This window comes from Protopterus annectens, chromosome 9.part0, assembly GCF_019279795.1.
Source record: "Protopterus annectens isolate FY-2018-M chromosome 9.part0, PAN1.0, whole genome shotgun sequence".
Lineage (NCBI taxonomy): Eukaryota > Metazoa > Chordata > Ceratodontiformes > Protopteridae > Protopterus > Protopterus annectens.
Window position 1 is genome coordinate 99,313,947 of NC_056743.1, and position 20,344 is coordinate 99,334,290.

Sequence of the window (20,344 nt, forward strand, 5' to 3'; positions counted from 1 at the left end):
CCTTGGAAATCCACGCAAAGGTATCCACCATGAAAAAGTCTCCAAAGCTAACTTTGGGCTCCAAAAAACAGAGGTGGCTAACTTCACGGCACCCATGCAAATGGAGAATAGTTGCATTACCACTAAATCATACACCAATGCACTGTACGAACATGTACACAAATGCATGGATCTCACCACACCCAATAGAACCAAGACGCTGTCCTCCAAAAAAAGGAAGCCAATCTGGTGATCCCCTGCCATAAACAAACTCTACAACAGAAGGAGGAAACAGATGCAGAATAAGGTGAATTCCCAACACTGGAAAAACTCTCTTATCAGCCTCAACAAAAAGTTGAGATCCCTCATCAAATCCTCTAAAGGATATGAAAAAAGAATTGCAGCAGATAGTAAAGACAACCACAAGGCCTTCTATAGTGATGTAAAGAATCTCCACGGCAATAACCAGATTTGCTCTGAGTTACTGCACAATGGTATGTCCTATACCGAGCCAACAGATATTGCCAATATACTGGCCGACAGATTCAGTGCCAACTTTACCCCCCCCCAAGGACCAATAACAATACCAGTAGATTGCTAGGCACCCAGTATTATTGCTGCACAGGTTAAAACAGCACTATCTAAGGCCAAGAATACAGTTTCTATTGGACCTGACAATATCCCCAGCTAAGTTCTACATGAACTACAGAGTGAACTGGCACCTCACCTGTGTGTCCTGTTCAATCACAGCCTCACTTCAGGCTTTGTCCCTACTGATTGGTGTACTGCTACAGTCATCCCTCTCTACAAAGGAGGAGTGACTACAGACCCTAGGAACTATTGTCCCATTATCCTGATGCATCTGATATGCAAAGCTATGGAACGCATCATCATGGATCTAATAAAGAAGGATGTAGGGAATCTCCAAACTCTGAATCCCACACAGTTTGTTTTTGTGAAGGGTAGATCATGCCTGCTCAACTTGGTCAACTTTTTTGAGTCAGTCACCAGAGCTGAGGATGAAGGCAAGGTGGTTCATGCAGCCTACCTTGAAATCACCAAGGCCTTTGATACCATTCCCCACACAGGAATCATAGATAAACTCACTAAGCTAGGCATCAATCCCTGTCTCACAAAGTGTGTTGCAAACTGGCTCACAGATAGAACCCACAGTGTAAAAGTAGCTGACTCCAAGTCAGACTGCTGACCAATCACAAGTGGAGTTCCACAGGGTTCGGTCCTGGGTCCTCTCCTGTTTGGTATCTACTTCTCTGAAGTCCAGGCCAACATGAACGGGCTCTGGCTGACAATGTTCACAGACAATTGCAAGTTGGGAGCCATTATTAACTTCCCAAGTGATGTTGACATCCTACACAAAGGGATCACTGAGATCAATGACTGGTGTCAGAATCATGGCCTTAAGCTCAATGACAAAAAATGTATAGTCATCCCCTTTGGGAAAAACCCAGTTACCATGAATTACCACATCGGTGGTAGTTCACTGAACACAGAAGGTATTATAAGAGATCTGGGAGCACAGGTTGACAGCAACCTCTCTTTTGACCACCACATTGCCACTATGGTCAGAAAGTCCTTCTATGTGCCACATCTGTTTACTAAAGGTTTTGCATCCAGGAAGAATGAGTTGTCTCCCTCTACTCTTCCCTCATTAGGCTGGAGGGACAGGTTCATAACTCAGAGAGTGCCCATGCTATGGGACAGACTTCCCATACATGTCAAGCAGAGCACCTCACTGGCCCTCTTCAAGAGAAATCTTGATGAGTGGATGGGAAATAGAAAATTCACCCTGGGGATCACTCCAGTGGCTCTACTCAACAGGGGCACTGGGAACTAAGGTCGGGTGGTGCAATGCCAGGGTAATCCTATGGGCTATGCTTGTAAAGGCTCCAGGACCATTAGTCTAGTACACATCTATGAACCTATGAACACTAGAACTTTAAAGGTTAATCATAATGCGGCATTTATTTCGACATTCAACTTGGATAATAAAGCCATAGGGAGATCTTTCAAGTAGATAATATGATTCTTAAGGAAGTAGGTAATAAGTGCTTTGTAAGAAAGATAGGTAATTCAAAACATTATTGGAGAGTTCTAGGAAAAATCAGCCAGTTAGGAATGTTTAAGTATGGCCATTGCACACAATGCAAAAATATTATGGTAATTAGTAGTGTCATAATTAGAAATAAATAATATTTTGTCACAGGCCATTATAGTTGTGAATCAAAAAATATGGTGTATGGAGCTTTGTGTTCTAAGTATCTCGCTTTTTATATAGGGAAAACCCAGAGGATGCTTAAGAACTGAATTTATGAACAAATAAGGACCACAATTTTGCTTTTCTATTTATGGATCAACTAACAAAATACAAAAGGGGTTTTGTTATAGAAGGACATCTTAATAAATGTGAATTAAAATGGAAAATTTTTATTAATGCAACATGTTTTCCTGGTTTGATATGATTAAATGGCAATTAATTATGTTTTAAAGTTGAAATACTATGTCGGTACATATTCATGGGTTAATAAAAGTTTGCCTGACCCATATGCAAGACTAAAGGGAATAAAAACATTTTCAGTTTTAGTGCTTGCATCTTACTATTCATACCCATAAATAAGAGTTTCCAGTTTCTCATGTTTTGATTTTTTTGTATTATTGTCTGAGCTGCAATAAAAGAAACCTTTTAATCCATACTCCTAAATATGTCATCTTATCATGTCCTCATAATTATGGCTAATACTGAACCAATTAGTGTGTGGGTACATAATTTACATGCACACCTTTTATTTTATCTTCATTAATTTTATATCCTGAAAAGACTCGAAACTGTCTCAAAATGTTCCACGACACTGAAATGTCTTTTTCTGGTTTTATCAGGTACAGAATAATATTATCTGCAAATAAAGACAACGTTTCTTGGTTATCATATTGATTATGTCCTTGTATTTCTGAGCACCTTATTTTCTTTGCCAATTGCTCTAAATATAAAGCAATTAAACAGGAAAGAGGACACCCCTGCCTGGTTCCTCTGTTTAAACACAGCTTATCTGAGAGAAATCTTACAACTTTAATTCCTGCTTCTGATCCTTTATATATCCTTCTAAATAACCTTATTATTTTATCATGGAATGCAAATGCTTCCATCGCTCTTACTCAAGATACATCAACATCAGAAGTTTCCTATGTAAAGTTTGATGGCAGTTTCATAGAGCCATTGGTTGATGTTAGTCACTTGGTCCAGTGCAGCATGGGTAGCCAAGCTAGTGCGATTACTGTTACTTGCCCTGTCTCTGCATAGGGGTAGGGATAGGTTATCTACTCATTGGGTTTATTTACTTTGTTTGGCATGGAGAAAAAGCCTATTCCCTGCATAAATATTCTCTGGGAGAAATACTGATCTTGCCAACAGGTACTGTTTATGTTTTGATGTAGATTCATTTCACTGAAGGGATTGTTTGTGGTATTATCAGTTTTATAGATGTGTAAGAGAACAAGCAGGGCAGGGTAATTTTCTACCTTGAAGACCAAACAAAGGTCACCATGCACAAATATACACGACAGAGAGTGGAGAGATAGGGCTTTTAGTTGCTCTGTGTAGCTGAGGGAGCTTATACCCTATACTTTCTTGTTAAGGAACTATTGAGTTTTTTTTTTCTGGCTGAGTGATATGTATGTATAGGTACATGCAAAATTTGGCATTACATTCAAATATGTGTCTGATGAGGTAAGAGTAAAGAGGGAAAAATGACTTATTTTGACCTTGAGAATATGCCTTTAGCAATTATCTAAGATAGGTAAAAAGATTTCCTAATGGTTGATGACACACTCTGGTGAAAATTCATTGTTTATGAACATGTCCAGGTCTGTAATGAAAATATCTAGTCTGAGTGGGTGATTCATACGTGTGATAGGTGTAGGAGAGCTGGATTATCTCAAAGAATACAATACTGCATTTCTTTGTGGTTTGTTTTAGTCAGTGGTCATGACAACATGGGTTTGCAAAGGACTGACCATTTTGGATAGGAATGCCTTTAGATGAGCTGATGATAGCTCTGGGTTTTCATTCATGAGCAGACCTGATCAACCATAGGCCCATGGCATCATCTTTGACACCAAGCAGATACCAAAGATTAATGACCTCATCATGGTGACCTTGGGGTTGCCTTTGGTTACAAGTGTTTTAGAAAAAAGAATGCCACAAATCTTGACCGAGTGGGTTCCGCCTGAAAGCCAGTTTGCTAAACAATAAGATATAATAACAGAGTGAGTAATACTATTAAAGGCTTTTCTCTGATCCTGGTAGGCAGTGTGCACAGTCCTGCCTTCATCTAGTGTCACTGTGACTTTCTTAGAGAAACCCACCATGTTATGTAGGAAGGTTCTACACTTCACAGAGCCATATTGGTTTGGCTCCAGGGCTTATAAGCTATCAATATCCTTATTTATAGGTTCCATTATTATAAATTCCATATTGTACAACTTATACTAATTAAGCTAATTGTTTTATAGTGACCAGGTTCAGTGGCGGGCAGTTCTTGTGAAAGGACACTAAAACAGCACTTCTACAGGCCTGTGATACATACCTCATGATGACAATAATCTAGTTTTGTGATGGAGTCAGTGGGATAGTATTTCAGGGTCTATATTAAATCAGTAAATGCTTAAAATAGCGAATGCTGATTTATCGACCCTTTAAGAGCGAAAGCTGACAATCCCGAAGACACGGAACAGGGATTTTTTTCACAGGGAAAACAATTGCTGAGCCATTTTCGTGTCTTTGCCATTTCCTCCACTGTGGTGTGATCTCGGAGTTGGTATATTTAAGTGTGGGGGGGGGGGTGGTGTTTTGAACTTTTTTTTTCTTTTGTGGAACAGCGATTTTTTTCCCAAGGAAAAAAAACTACTGTTCCCTGTCTTCGAGATTGTCAGCTATCGCTGTTTAAGGGTCGATAAATCAGTGTTCACTGATTTAACATAGACCCATATTTCATACTAAAAAAGAAACAGCCTGGCATGCTGTCCAGACCTGCAGAGGAGACATTCTTAGTTCTGGAAAGGACTTCTAAGACCTGCTTGGAGTTAGTCACATAGGAAGGTGCTGACTGGATGGTGTGTGTTTGGGTGTGTGTGGTAAGGACTTGGGAAGAGGAGTGATTTCTGCTAGTTGAGTTGCAATTTCCTCAAAGTCTGTGTGGGGGAGGCTACTGAATATAAAATCATTGCAGTGCTGATAATTATTTCAGTGTTTCCTGACATAGATAAAGAATGTGTTGTGGTTATCATTGAATGCTGCAGCAAGTTTTAATCCAGATTTTACATGGGGTGGGGGTGATCATTCTCCTTTGCCATTAATTTACACTTTCAAGATAATTTTTATTGTGGATGATTTAAATTTCATTTTTTGACTCAACGGCTTTTTTTCCCTCTTGTTCTAGAGTTTATTTATATTTTGTAATCATCACAGGGACTTAATTTTTAAAATTGCCATCATATTCATAGCAGATGGGGCAAATATCAGCATGCAGGAATTTAGGTCAGGAGTAGAATCAGTGGCATAAGTGGCAGGTTTTGTCATGGAAAATCTCGTAGTTGGAGAACATATAAATCTCATTTAGTCATCAACTAGTTTTATGGAACTAGCTTAGAGAAGTCACTGAAGGCAGATCTGAGCACATTTGGGTCTGGATTCTTACAGAAACTACTACAGCAGTCTGATTAACCTAGTGATGGGGTAGCAGTTAGGTGTGGAACACAGTGGCGCTATATTAGAAAGAACCACATTGAGTAGGCTTGTACCTGTAGTACTAAGTGTTCAAAAATGTTTGTTTTGATGAAGTCCAGGAACAATTGTACATTACTGTATGTAATGTATATGTAATGATGTATGGATTGTGTGAGATCTTATAATGCATCTGATATTAACCAGTCTAAGCAGACAAATTTACCTTCTTTCTACATGAATTTATTTAAAACATGAGAAGAATAAAAAGGGACTAAACAACAAACAATACATGGGTCTTCAAGTGCTGTTCATACTCAGCAGTTTATTTTTAACATTATTTAACACCAAGTCACCTAGTCTTTCTTAAAACTGTTTATACAACAGTTATGATGCCTTATGGTACTCAATGCACTGTTCTTAGTTTTGTCTAGTACTCGCTACTTAATTCTGCATCAGTGCCTATTGGCAGAAAATATTATTGGTCCTTTGCTAGGATACTACTCTCTCTCTTCAGTCCTAGCTGATCATATTCCACAGGGCTCCAGGCATAAGATCAATCTTTTTGGTTTTAGTGCAGTATCTGTCTGTCTGTATCTGGTAAGAGCTCCAATCAGTTCTTCTCTTCTCTCTTTTTTTTTTTTTTTTTTTTTTTTAACAGGAAGGAGTTGTTATTTTGTTCAATTAATCAAGAGTCAATGTGTTTGAGAATAAATACTTCCCCTCTCGGAAAACTGAGGATTATTACTGAAAGTAGGGGGTCCAAATGAGTGATAGCATTAAACTCAGGTAGAGAGGTAGTGTTCTTGTTGTACTGGATCTGTGGTGATGTAAGTATGTGAATATGAATGTTTCTAAATGTCATAAAGGCTCCTACTGCAGGTAGCTTTTTGTTCAGGCATCTGGCATTTATCACTGTCACATTCCTATTGTTTTGAGTGGAATTTTTAAGCTGGGAGGTGTAAGACACCACCTCTGCTTAAAAAAAAACAAAAAACAAAAAAAAAAAGCCACTGGGGGTTGCAGAACATATAGCCAATATGTATATGATTTGACAAAGAAGGTGCATGTCATCCTTGACAAAGCAGGTAAGACCATCCACCATCTGCCATGCTGATACACACTGGACTCTCATAGAACAACACCAATTACTGAGCCAGTTGTCAAATTCAATGATGTCATACTTATGTTGTGATAACAGCAACGGTGCAGCTCAGGATGCGCCACCTTCCAGCCTTTGATACATACCAGGAGAGCTCACTGTGTCCCTCCTTTGATACATACCAGGAGAGCTCACTGTGTCCCTCCTTTTATACGTACCAGGAGAGCTCACTGTGTCCCTCCTTTTATACGTACCAGGAGAGCTCACTGTGTCCCTCCTTTGATACATACCAGGAGAGCTCACTGTGTCCCTCCTTTGATACATACCAGGAGAGCTCACTGTGTCCCTCCTTTCCAGGAGAGCTCACTGTGTCCCTCCTTTGATACGTACCAGGAGAGCTCACTGTGTCCCTCCTTTTATACGTACCAGGAGAGCTCACTGTGTCCCTCCTTTTATACGTACCAGGAGAGCTCACTGTGTCCCTCCTTTTATACATACCAGGAGAGCTCACTGTGTCCCTCCTTTGATACATACCAGGAGAGCTCACTGTGTCCCTCCTTTGATACGTACCAGGAGAGCTCACTGTGTCCCTCCTTTTATACATACCAGGAGAGCTCACTGTGTCCCTCCTTTGATACGTACCAGGAGAGCTCACTGTGTCCCTCCTTTGATACATACCAGGAGAGCTCACTGTGTCCCTCCTTTTATATGTACCAGGAGAGCTCACTGTGTCCCTCCTTTGATACGTACCAGGAGAGCTCACTGTGTCCCTCCTTTTATACGTACCAGGAGAGCTCACTGTGTCCCTCCTTTGATACATACCAGGAGAGCTCACTGTGTCCCTCCTTTGATACATACCAGGAGAGCTCACTGTGTCCCTCCTTTGATACATACCAGGAGAGCTCACTATGTCCCTCCTTTGATACATACCAGGAGAGCTCACTGTGTCCCTCCTTTGATACATACCAGGAGAACTCACTGTGTCCCTCCTTTGATACATACCAGGAGAGCTCACTGTGTCCCTCCTTTGATACATACCAGGAGAGCTCACTGTGTCCCTCCTTTGATACATACCAGGAGAGCTCACTGTGTCCCTCCTTTGATACATACCAGGAGAGCTCACTGTGTCCCTCCTTTGATACGTACCAGGAGAGCTCACTGTGTCCCTTTTCTAAGCTGGAGTACTTTAGGTCATTCACTACAACATGTGCAATGACGAGGCTGAATGCATATTTGTGGTGAAGGGATCGAGACACCTTGGTGACATTGCAGACCATGGCACCTGAGAGAGTGCTATGACTGCATCATTGATCAGCCGGGTGAGTAGAGCATCAGTATGCCAAGTTATAGAATCACATGCGACAAGGAGATTATCATGTGTATTGTAATATGCTCTGGAAGCTTTACAGGCTTCTGCATACTGTTTTGTTGACCCATACTTGTGATGGAAACAATGAGTGTTAGATGACTTGTGAGTGTGCTGCTAAGGTCTGCTAAGGACAATATTATATTTGATGGAGAGCTAGGGCCTTTGGGAAGGCTTCAAAGCATACCTCACCTTAAGTGGCTTTGGTATTATGGTGCAATATGTGGTGCAGCGATTAGCATTGTTGCCTCACAGCAAGAGGTTTTCCGGTTCAATTCTTGGCTGGGGAGTCTTTTGTGCGAAGTCTGCATGTCCTCCCTGAAGTCACATGGACTTCCTCCAGGTGCTGCGGTTTAAGCCCACATTCCGAAGACATGCACTAGGTGGACTGGACACTCTAAATTGGCTGTAGGTGGGAGTGTGTGCATGAGTGACTAGTGCAAATGATCTACCACTGCAGGGCTAGCCACCCAATGGATCAAGATGATTGCCACTGCGGAAGTGACACCCTGACCCCATGTGCGAAATGGGAAAAAGGGGTTAAGAATGGAAGGATGGTTATGTGGTCTTGAGGCGTGGGTGTGTGATGAATACTGGCTACAAGGGTAAATAAATGATAAGAAAAGGTTTAAATGTGTAATTTAGCTGCACCAATCACATGTGAAATCACTGTCTAGTAGCAGTAAAGGGTTTTCAGAGAGTATTTCAGAAATGAAGCACAAAAACAAGCGGATATAATGTTAAACATATTATACATAATATATATAACACTGTGGTCCTGAAGCGGATATAATGTTAAACATATTATACATAATATATATAACACTGTGGTCCTGAAGCGGATATAATGTTAAACATATTATACATAATATATATAACACTGTGGTCCTGAAGCGGATATAATGTTAAACATATTATACATAATATATATAACACTGTGGTCCTGAAGCGGATATAATGTTAAACTTATTATACATAATATATATAACACTGTGGGCCTGAAGCAGATATAATGTTAAACATATTATACATAATATATATAACACTGTGGTCCTGAAGTGGATATAATGTTAAACATATTATACATAATATATATAACACTGTGGTCCTGAAGCGGATCTAATGTTAAACATATTATACATAATATATATAACACTGTGGTCCTGAAGCGGATCTAATGTTAAACATATTATACATAATATATATAACACTGTGGTCCTGAAGCGGATCTAATGTTAAACATATTATACATAATATATATAACACTGTGGTCCTGAAGCGGATCTAATGTTAAACATATTATACATAATATATATAACACTGTGGTCCTGAAGCGGATCTAATGTTAAACATATTATACATAATATATATAACACTGTGGTCCTGAAGCAGATATAATGTTAAACATATTATACATAATATATATAACACTGTGGTCCTGAAGCGGATCTAATGTTAAACATATTATACATAATATATATAACACTGTGGTCCTGAAGCGGATCTAATGTTAAACATATTATACATAATATATATAACACTGTGGTCCTGAAGCGGATCTAATGTTAAACATATTATACATAATATATATAACACTGTGGGCCTGAAGCAGATATAATGTTAAACATATTATACATAATATATATAACACTGTGGTCCTGAAGCGGATCTAATGTTAAACATATTATACATAATATATATAACACTGTGGTCCTGAAGCGGATCTAATGTTAAACATATTATACATAATATATATAACACTGTGGTCCTGAAGCGGATCTAATGTTAAACATATTATACATAATATATATAACACTGTGGTCCTGAAGCGGATCTAATGTTAAACATATTATACATAATATATATAACACTGTGGTCCTGAAGCGGATCTAATGTTAAACATATTATACATAATATATATAACACTGTGGTCCTGAAGCGGATCTAATGTTAAACATATTATACATAATATATATAACACTGTGGTCCTGAAGCGGATCTAATGTTAAACATATTATACATAATATATATAACACTGTGGTCCTGAAGCGGATCTAATGTTAAACATATTATACATAATATATATAACACTGTGGTCCTGAGTTTGATTCCATCAGCTTCTATTGCCTAACTGGGTGACTCTGAGCAAGTCACTTAACCAGACACTGCTCCTGGGCTGAGTGTGAAAAAGGTCCATGAAGATCAGTGCTCTTCATGAGAAAGCAAGCACAAATAAGATAAAATAATAACAAATTTATATATATATATATATATATATATATATATATATATATATATATAGCAAAACAAATCCCGACCCAGAGCTACAAATATAGAACTTCTTGTACAAATGAAGCTGGTAATAGTAAACTTCAAATACGGACAGCAATGCCCAAGTATAACAGTCAGTAACACCTCCAAACGTGTATCCAAAATATATAAGCCATGCAGCAATAGTATGCCAACTATCGAACAAATGCTAGGACACTGAAGACAAAGCCACTGGCTTGGGCGCAGACAAACTGTTCCTGATATTTTTCAAGTTTGAAAACCATCCAAAGGTAAACCAACTGTCGAGCCGTTGCAAAAACACAAATAAAAAACGCCTTCTTGAGACTCACTGACTAGAGACCCAAACAGCCTGTCGCATATTTTCCTCTGTTACAAACTCCTCAACAGATAAACACTTCATGCGGATAACTGAGACACAAAAACCATGCGGTTCTATGCTAAAACGAAGAAACTCCTTTAATACGGTAAGCGCTTTCGCGGTGTACCCCACCGCTTCATCAGACAAAGTAAAAGTGGTTAATAAACATTTATATACAATATTTGAAAGCAAATTAAAAACAAGTTAGCCTACCATTGGTTTAAAAATTCAGCTCATAAAAACACTAAAACGACAGGTACATCCATCTTCCTTGATATGAACGGAAGTTACATCATAGTGTATCAAACATTCGCAGGATGTAAATATTGCATGTCAAAATTAAAGTGGTACATACATATATATAAAAGACCTTATTTGTATAAATTACACAACACATTATCGATTCACAACTTCATTATCCAAATAATTATTACAAAATTGGAGCCTGCACAATTGAATGTTGTAAAGACATTATAACCTACGCATTAAAATCTATGCATTTTAGTATCATAGAAACATGTATAAAAATATGTGGACCTAGGTAAGATACAATGTGCTGGTTGTAAAGACAAATTCAACAAGTGCTACAAGTCAGTGAGTCTCAAGAAGGCGTTTTTTATTTGTGTTTTTGCAACGGCTCGACAGTTAGTTTACCTTTGGATGGTTTTCAAACTTGAAAAATATCAGGAACAGTTGTCTGCGCCCAAGCCAGTGGCTTTGTCTTCAGTGTCCTAGCATTTGTTCGATAGTTGGCATACTATTGCTGCATGGCTTATATATTTTGGATACACGTTTGGAGGTGTTACTGACTGTTTCACTTGGGCATTGCTGTCCGTATTTGAAGTTTACTATTACCAGCTTCATTTGTACAAGAAGTTTCATACTTGTAGCTCTGGGTCGGGATTTGTTTTGCTACATTTACTCTGGGACTATCGCTTGGGTGTTCTACATACAATTTTTTGCGATATGGAAGGAGCTACTCATGATTCAACATCTACAGAGAGGGTAAGGGACTCTGTTAACATTAAGTTACGACATTTTTTTGAAGACAGTATTAATCCTTTGTTTGAGGTGACTGATCCCATTGATGATATGGTCTCTATGAATGACAAACGTAATGAAAATTTAATTAAAGACCTTAAAAGAGAGTTTGAGAATGAACTATACAGAATAAAAAGATTAATTGCACAACGCTTCCATATGGAAGCATGCCTCAACCACAACATTATTCCAAGGGGCCTTCGCATCCTTACGATGCCCACTTATGGGAATACATATCCCAAACTGTTAGCTGAATGGCAACAGATTAACATCCGTGCAAGTAATGAATACATAAAATTATTGATAAATTTTTTTCAACCCATGGAGAATGATGCTAAAGACAATGCTTTTGCTATACAGAACAGACTAATTGAACAATGTGGTCCTGAAGAGATTGAAATTTATCTACAAGACACAATGGAGAAATTGAATAGATATGAAAAAAATCTCTTTAATAATAAAAGAAAGAAAATGGCCAGGGACTTCCATGATTTTGCCAATAACAATGTGTTCGTATGGCCCAGAACCTATACAAATGGCCAACGACCAACCCCAGGCCCAGTGACCAACAGAGGGACTGATGTAAATGCAAGGCCATTTATTATAGATAAGAATAAACGCAATGTAGGTGTAACTGACCAATTTAAGGAGAATTCAGCATCAACACATAGATTTCCCAATAACAGGGAGGAATCTGTCACACTAAATGAACAGGGTACATCGAAATCAAGTGGTATGGAACCCATTCCACCAGTGGGATCCAGTAATATTGGCAACAGAAATGCAGTTTCTGACTCCATTACTTCACCTGATGGCAATGATTCGGTATATGTAACACCGAATGAAGATGATGCCCTGAACCCTACAGCTCATTCAACCAGAATTAGGAATGTGGGGGACTCCAACAATACACTTGCAGGAGCTGTGAGAAGGAAGATTCAATTGGATGGACAAAACAACTCGGGTTTTCCACTTCCCATTCGAGGGAGCAGGAAACGATCGTTGGATATGGACAACAGCTATGGAGCGAAGAGAAAAGATCCTCCACAAGTACAACGAACATTACAGAAATTTTGGAACTCGAGTCTTTAGCACCCTCGAGTAATATGCACAATATGCATTGTGTAGAAGTGCAGAATATAGGAGATCCGGCATCGTTGGTACACAATATATCCAACTACACTCTATCTAAAGATGAAATCAGTGTTTTGAACAAGGGGTTGTCTTTTATACCCACCAATAATATGGATATCAGTCAAGCACTTCTTTCAGTGAGATTATTCATTCGGAAAATCTCACTTAGAATCATGTTTGGCTCCAACCAAGCGAATGCAGATTTGAATTCCCATGTAGGTTTCAGAAAAAGAAGTACATTTACACCACATTTACAATCGAATCATGAAACCTTCATCAAAGTGGTTGAATCTCAGTTATATGAAGCATTAACACGACCATGTCCCACTAGGAATAATTTAACAAGTCAAGAGAACCTAGCTCTTCTCAAATTGAGACAGAATAATGACATCATTGTGAAAGCGGCGGACAAAGGAGGTCCCATTGTCGTTTTAGACAATGAATATTATTGTCTCAAAATGAGAGAGCTTCTAATGAGTGGGTCCTATGAAATAATTTCATTAGATGATGTTTCTAATATTCAAGACAGACTTAACAATGCCCTTGCAGAATGCAAGAGTTTAGGTCTCATTGACCCTGACCTTTACTCATATTTTATGGTCGAATTTCCTCTAATACCTACCATAAGTGGACTTCCCAAGATTCATAAAAACATCTATACTCCGGACCTTAGACCAATTGTTTCTGGATCAGGTTGGTTGACGGAACCAATATCCATTTATTTGGATAATCAACTTAAAAAGTATCTTGTCAATTATCCAACAGTCTTGAGAGACACCGAACATTTTCTGAGGAGTCTATATGATATAACTAATGTTATACCCACAAATGAGAGCTTAATATTGGTTACCATGGACGTGGTGTCGCTCTTCACATGTATCCCGAACAACAAGGGGCTATCTTTTCTAAAATCTTTTTTGACTAGATATACTGAACTTACATCACAAAGGATAGACCTTCTTTGTTTCCTCATGGAGATAGTTTTGGAAAACAATATCTTCATTTTCCATGACGTATGTTACAGACAAACCAGTGGCGTAGCTATGGGCACCAGTTGTGCCAACAGCTACGCCAACTTGGTTATGGCTGAATTTGAAGGGAGATACATCAATAATGTGAAGGAAATATTATTCTTCAAGAGATTTGTTGATGATCTCTTTTTTCTTTGGAAAGGGTCTGTGCAGAATCTATTGATGTTCCACTCACAGTTAAATGAGGCTACAGATTTCATCAAATTCACTTTGAACTACTCAAAGGAATCTTTGGACTTCTTGGATGTACGGATACAACTAGAACATGGACAATTCAGCACAAGAGTGCACAGAAAAACCTGTTATAAGGCTTCTTTTCTACACAGACGCAGTATGCACAACCCACAGATTTTTAGGAATGTGATTAAGGGACAGGCAATGCGTCTTTCACGACTATCTAGTCAAAACGCACAATACAAGATGGAATTGGAAGTGTTGCACACAGGCCTAGTCGACAGGGGATATAGTACAGATGAAATAAGAGGTGTGTACTCCAATATGGATGAACTCAGGAATGATAGAGCACAACCATATTTTTCAGAACATTCATACACCCGACCCAGAACAAATGATAAGATGGGGTTTGAACATCTTATTGTACCATACAGTACTAATATTCGTATCTTCAAGGATGTGATAGCAAGAAACTGGAACATTTTGACATGTGATGAGAAAACAAAAGCAATAGTCGGGCTTTATCCCAAGTTCACTTATAGTAACATGTCCAACTTGAAACAAATATTGGGTTCAAGTAACAGCAGTACAATGGCCAGAACGGGATTTGAAAGAACAACAAGATGTGGTGATTGTGCACAGTGTCGTTATGTGGATGAATCTCACTATTTTAGACACCCGGAAACTGGTAGACTCTGGGAACTCAGAGCTAATGCCTCTTGTTTGAGTCGGAACATAGTTTATGTAGCTCACTGCAATACCTGTTTTTGCTATTATATTGGCAAATCGAATCGCACACTCAGGGAGCGGATAAGAGATCACTACTATTGTCACACCAGACAGGACAAAAGTAGTGCCTTAGCCAGACATATGCTTAGCAATGGTCCGAATCACATTTTCATGTTTCAGGTGCTTCATATAGAACTACCCACTACACGCATTGGTAACATAACCAATAGGACAGAGGATGCGGAACTCCGCTGGATCCTCAGATTGGGTGCACACAAGGGCATGGGCCTTAATGATACTGTTTCCTTAAAACCATATCTTATCAATAGGAAACTACATTAATCCCATTGATTTTACTCAGCTCCACATGCTTGGTTTTAATTGGCCCTCCCTTTTTGATAGCATATAGATATGTTTCACATACTATTTCCATTGGTCCACTACACTCATTTTTTGGTTTTATTTGATAAGCCCTTCCTGTTTTTTTTCCCACTACGTTTTCATTAGATATTTGCCACACATCCGGCTTCATTAGCCCATCTCTAACTCGTTTCCAGTATGTGCCCTCCATTTTTTATAATTTTTTATAGCTTGCTATTCATCCACAACAGATCTGCCATACATCGTCAGCTACCATCTTGTAGCACTTGTTGAATTTGTCTTTACACCCAGTACATTATATCTTACCTAGGTCCACATATTTTTATACATGTTTCTATGATACTAAAATGCATAGATTTTATTGCGTAGGTTATAATGTCTTTACAATATTTAATTGTGCAGGCTCCAATTCTGTAATAATTATTTGGATAATGAAGTTGTGAATCGATAATGTGTTGTGTAATTTATACAAATAAGGTCTTTTATATATATGTATATACCACTTTAATTTTGACATGCAATATCTACATCCTGTAAATGTCTTATATACTGTGATGTAACTTCCGCTTATACCAAGCGAGATGGATGTACCTGTTGTTTTAGCGTTTTTATGAGCTGAATTTTTAAACCAATGGTAGGCTAACCTGTTTTTAACTTGTTTTTAACATTCTATATAAATGTATATTATTCACTCTTACTTTGTCTGATGAAGCGGTGGGGTACACCGCGAAAGCGCTTACCACATTAAAGGAGTTTTTTCGTTTTAACATAGAACCGCATGGTTTTTGTGTCTCAGTTTTCCGCATGAAGTGTTTATCTGCTGAAGAGTTTGTAACAGAGGAAAATATGCGACAGGCTGGTTGAGTGTCAAGTCAGTGAGTCTCAAGAAGGCGTTTTTTATTTGTGTTTTTGCAACGGCTCGACAGTTGGTTTACTTTTGGATGGTTTTCAAAGTTGAAAAATATCAGGAACAGTTTGTTTGCGCCCAAGCCAGTGGCTTTGTCTTCAGTGTCCTAGCATTTGTTCGATAGTTGGCATACTATTGCTGCATGGCTTATATACTTTGGATACACGTTTGGAGGTGTTACTGACTGTTATACTTGGGCATTGCTGTCCGTATTTGAAGTTTACTATTACCAGCTTCATTTGTACAAGAAGTTCTATACTTGTAGCTCTGGGTCGGGATTTGTTTTGCTACATTTACTCTGGGACTATCGCTTGGGTGTTTTACATATATATATATATATATATATATATATATATATATATAGGTTCACTTTTAAATTCTGAAATCCCAAAATCTTGAGTTTCAAAACATCGAGTTCAGAATATCGAAATTGTGAACCCTCTCCTGAAACACCACTGAATACATAAACAACAAGTGTATGCAGGGGAGCAAACCCTCCCTGCACCCCACCCCGCAATTTAAATATACCAACTCCGAGATTGCAGTACAGAGAGGACAAGGGAAATCTCCTGGTCTGTGCTGTATGCCGATCTCCGTTCAGGATTTCGAAGTTTTAAAACTTCGAACATATGCTCTTCGATCATATGAGATTCGAAGTTTTGGACTTCGAAATTCTGAATATATTATATATATATATATATATATATATATATATATATATATATATTCCTAATAAAAGGGGTCTTAATCCCCCGTACTCTTTTGGCCTTTCCTTTATTATCATTGTGTTGCTGTATACAGTTGGTTGTAAAAATACATAATTGCAATGTTATAGATATTACGTTTGCAAATAATATTTCAAACTTTAAATGAAATGCTTGATATTTGCTGCGTACGTATTGTGCTTTATTCTTGGTTGAAACTGAATAAACATTTTTCAGACACCAAACATTCAACGCAACTTGATTGTTAATATTTGCCATGACAATAAAGTTAATATTTTTGTTCTCTTTCAGATTCTTCCGATTGCACGAAGTGCCCTGACGACAAATGGCCAAATGACAAGCAAGACAGATGCTTTCCAAAATCTCTTGAATTTCTCTCCTATGAGGATACCCTAGGTTCTGTTTTGGCTGCAATGTGTATTTTGTGTGCACTTTTCCCTTTTGTCACCTTCATTATTTTTGTTAAGTTTCGTAGAACTCCTCTGGTTAAAGCCAACAACCGTGAGATTAGTTATTTAGTTTTGGCTGCTCTCGTACTGTGTTTTCTTTGTTCATTAATGTTCATTGGTCATCCTGCAACAAGCACCTGTTTACTCCGTCAAGCTTTATTTGGCCTAATTTTTACACTTTGTGTTTCATGTGTGTTGGCTAAAACCATCATGGTAGTTCTAGCTTTTAATGCCACCAAACCCAATAACCACCTAAAGAAGTGGTTCAGCCCAAAAGTCTCTTATGCCATTATAATCATGACTACTGCTGTTCAGTTCATCATATGTTTGTGTTGGTTGACAGCGTCTCCCCCATTTCCTGAAAACACTGTTATACCACGGTTAGAAAAAATAATAGTTCATTGCAATGAGGGCACCAGCATTGCCTTCTGGTGCATGTTGGCATACCTGTCACTGTTGGCTGGCATCAGTTTTCTGGTTGCTTTTCATTCTAGAAAACTACCAGATAGCTTTAATGAGGCAAAATTCATCTCTTTTAGTATGATTGTGTTCCTTAGTGTATGGCTTTCATTTGTCCCAGCATATCTGAGTACAATGGGAAAGTATACAGTTGCTGTTGAGATATTTGCTATCCTTTCATCAAGTGTAGGGCTATTTGGATGTATATTTGTTCCTAAACTTTATATTATTGTTTTAAAGCCAGAGTGGAATACTAAAAAATATCTTATGGGCAAAGAAAGTAATGACAACAAAGACAAATAAATTTCTGCTGTTTTCATTCATTTAAGTTTTACATTAATTATAATTTTGGCAGCTCAAAGGGCATTTTTTTCTTTCTTATCTTCATTCCTTATATTTAGTTGCTGTTTTTTCATGCTTGTAATTCACTCCTTAAACATGTAAAATACACTTACTGAATATTGTTTTGCAATGTATTATGTTATTGAAACAGCAAATATGATTCTACAAATAATGCAATGTCTTAAGGGGATCAGATGCAACATATTTTTTCATTAAGCTTATTGTGTAGAGAGCACAGCTCCGATAAGAAGCATAGTGCCCACCAAGAGTATAGTACTCAACCCCCCCCCCCACAAAACAGTATACTTAAGAAGAAAACAAAGCTGAATCATAGCATTTGCCAGATATTTTGGATCATGGGACATATTGGTTATCTGATGGTGGGCGATGGCTAGAGAGATAGGGAGGGAGGGAAAGAGGTTGGGAGGGATGGAAGCAGGGAAGAATGTACTTAATATGAAACAAAACAAGAAAAGTTCTGGGTATCACGTCTTGTGGACTTAATCACTGGAATATGGTAAGGCTGTCCTTTTCTAGCAACATCTCGTTAAGGAGATAAGGGTGAAATGAAGGGTGGTATGCAAACATTGCAGCCTAATTATTTTAAGCAATGTTTGTTTTGTACATTTTTTATGCTTGAAAATGCCTGATTTTTACTATGGAGTAATGATACCGTGATGGCAATCTCACATAGTTTTTTTTTGTTTTTGATTTACTTTAAGAGTTTTATTACAACTGTTGAACTCAGAATGGGAAACACTCAGTTCAGAAGACCGTAAGTTAAGAGAAGTGCTAATAAAAAAGTGAAGCCTTCCTATTTTGTGTGGACTCTATCTTTTTGTTTCATATGCAAGCAACACACTGCCTGAATTTTTTTAAGCTGATGTGTTTTTGAAGAGTTAGGTGCATATGCTAGGCATCAAAATATATACATTAAGTAAGGTATTTCAACATTACCATAGTCTGCTGTGATATAATAGCTTATAGGGTTATTATGGTGCTAAGCTTTCTTTCCTGGACAGATAAACGTGCTGTGAATATTTGGGATCCTTTCTCATCTCCATCAGTGGATCTTAGTGATTAGAGATCAAAGGTGACAGCACAGTGAGATGTAAGTGTCCTTATTTAAATCACAGGCAAAAGAGAAGGTATCCAGAAGCAGTGAAAATGTATCAATGAGAAGAGAGTGAATAGCAAATTGAGGATTCAATAAATGAGACCGGAAGGAGGAGCTTCTGGGACTAAAAAAAAAGCAAGATGGAGAATTTGGACAACACAGAGATATGCCTATGGGATCAAGGTTTGTTGACAAGGTAGAAGAAAAAGATTAAGCTTAAAATTCATTGGATTTATAGGATGAAACAGAATGCGACAAGCAACAGATCTGGAGTTGTAGTTAGACACTGACTTCTAGAAAGATAATCACTACTTTTTTTTTTTTTTTTTGTAGGCTGTGCAACTTGACAGGAGAAATGTATTTGCTGTCCTGGAAGCTACAGAGTTTGAGAAAAGAGTTGAGAGGGGGAAATGGCCATAGAATTTGTGAAAAAGATAAGTGATCATGGGAGTAAGGAAAGGAGTGAAAAAAGAATGGCAAATAAATAATTACACGTGACTGTGAAAGGAGGCAGGAATTGGAGGTACAAAGTAGAAAATAAAAATAAATGAGGCAGAATGATTTGTACAACATAATAGGAATGCGAGAAATGAGTCAAAGTATAGTGAAGCAAATAAAAGTAAAGGGATTAGGATGAGAGTAATGTTTCAGCAAATTTGCAAGAAAGTAGAGTGGACATATGCCAAATAGGGCTTCAGGAAATGGGAAACTTGGAATCTTTTAAGTCAGAAAATGATCACTTAGAGCTGTAGAAAGTCAGTGATGAAAAGGTGCAGTTAGGCAGATACTCCTGCAGTTCAGGGTTTGATTCCCTCAGCCTTTATTTACCTACTGGGTGACTCTTAGCAAATCATTTAACCATACATTTCTCCTGGGCCAGGTACAATCTGCACATATTACCCTACAGGACGGATGCAGTGACTCAGCAGAAGGGTTCAGTCATTCACCTAAACCAGAAAACCCTCAAACTCGCAATATGGACGATAAACATTTGAATCTTTTTAGGCACCTTTATTTTGAG

At 38.1% G+C, this 20,344-nt stretch overlaps 1 protein-coding gene across 1 annotated transcript in view; it reads left to right on the top strand.

Moving 5' to 3' along the window:
• The window catches only part of LOC122810498 (G-protein coupled receptor family C group 6 member A-like), a 117,375-nt gene extending 99,208 nt beyond the window's left edge, over positions 1–18,167 (top strand). Inside the window, exon 6 of the mRNA XM_044082079.1 lies at positions 17,248–18,167. Coding sequence (XP_043938014.1) covers positions 17,248–18,167 — 920 coding nt within the window. The remainder of the gene's footprint in view (positions 1–17,247) is intronic.
• The last annotated feature ends 2,177 nt before the right edge of the window (positions 18,168–20,344 follow it).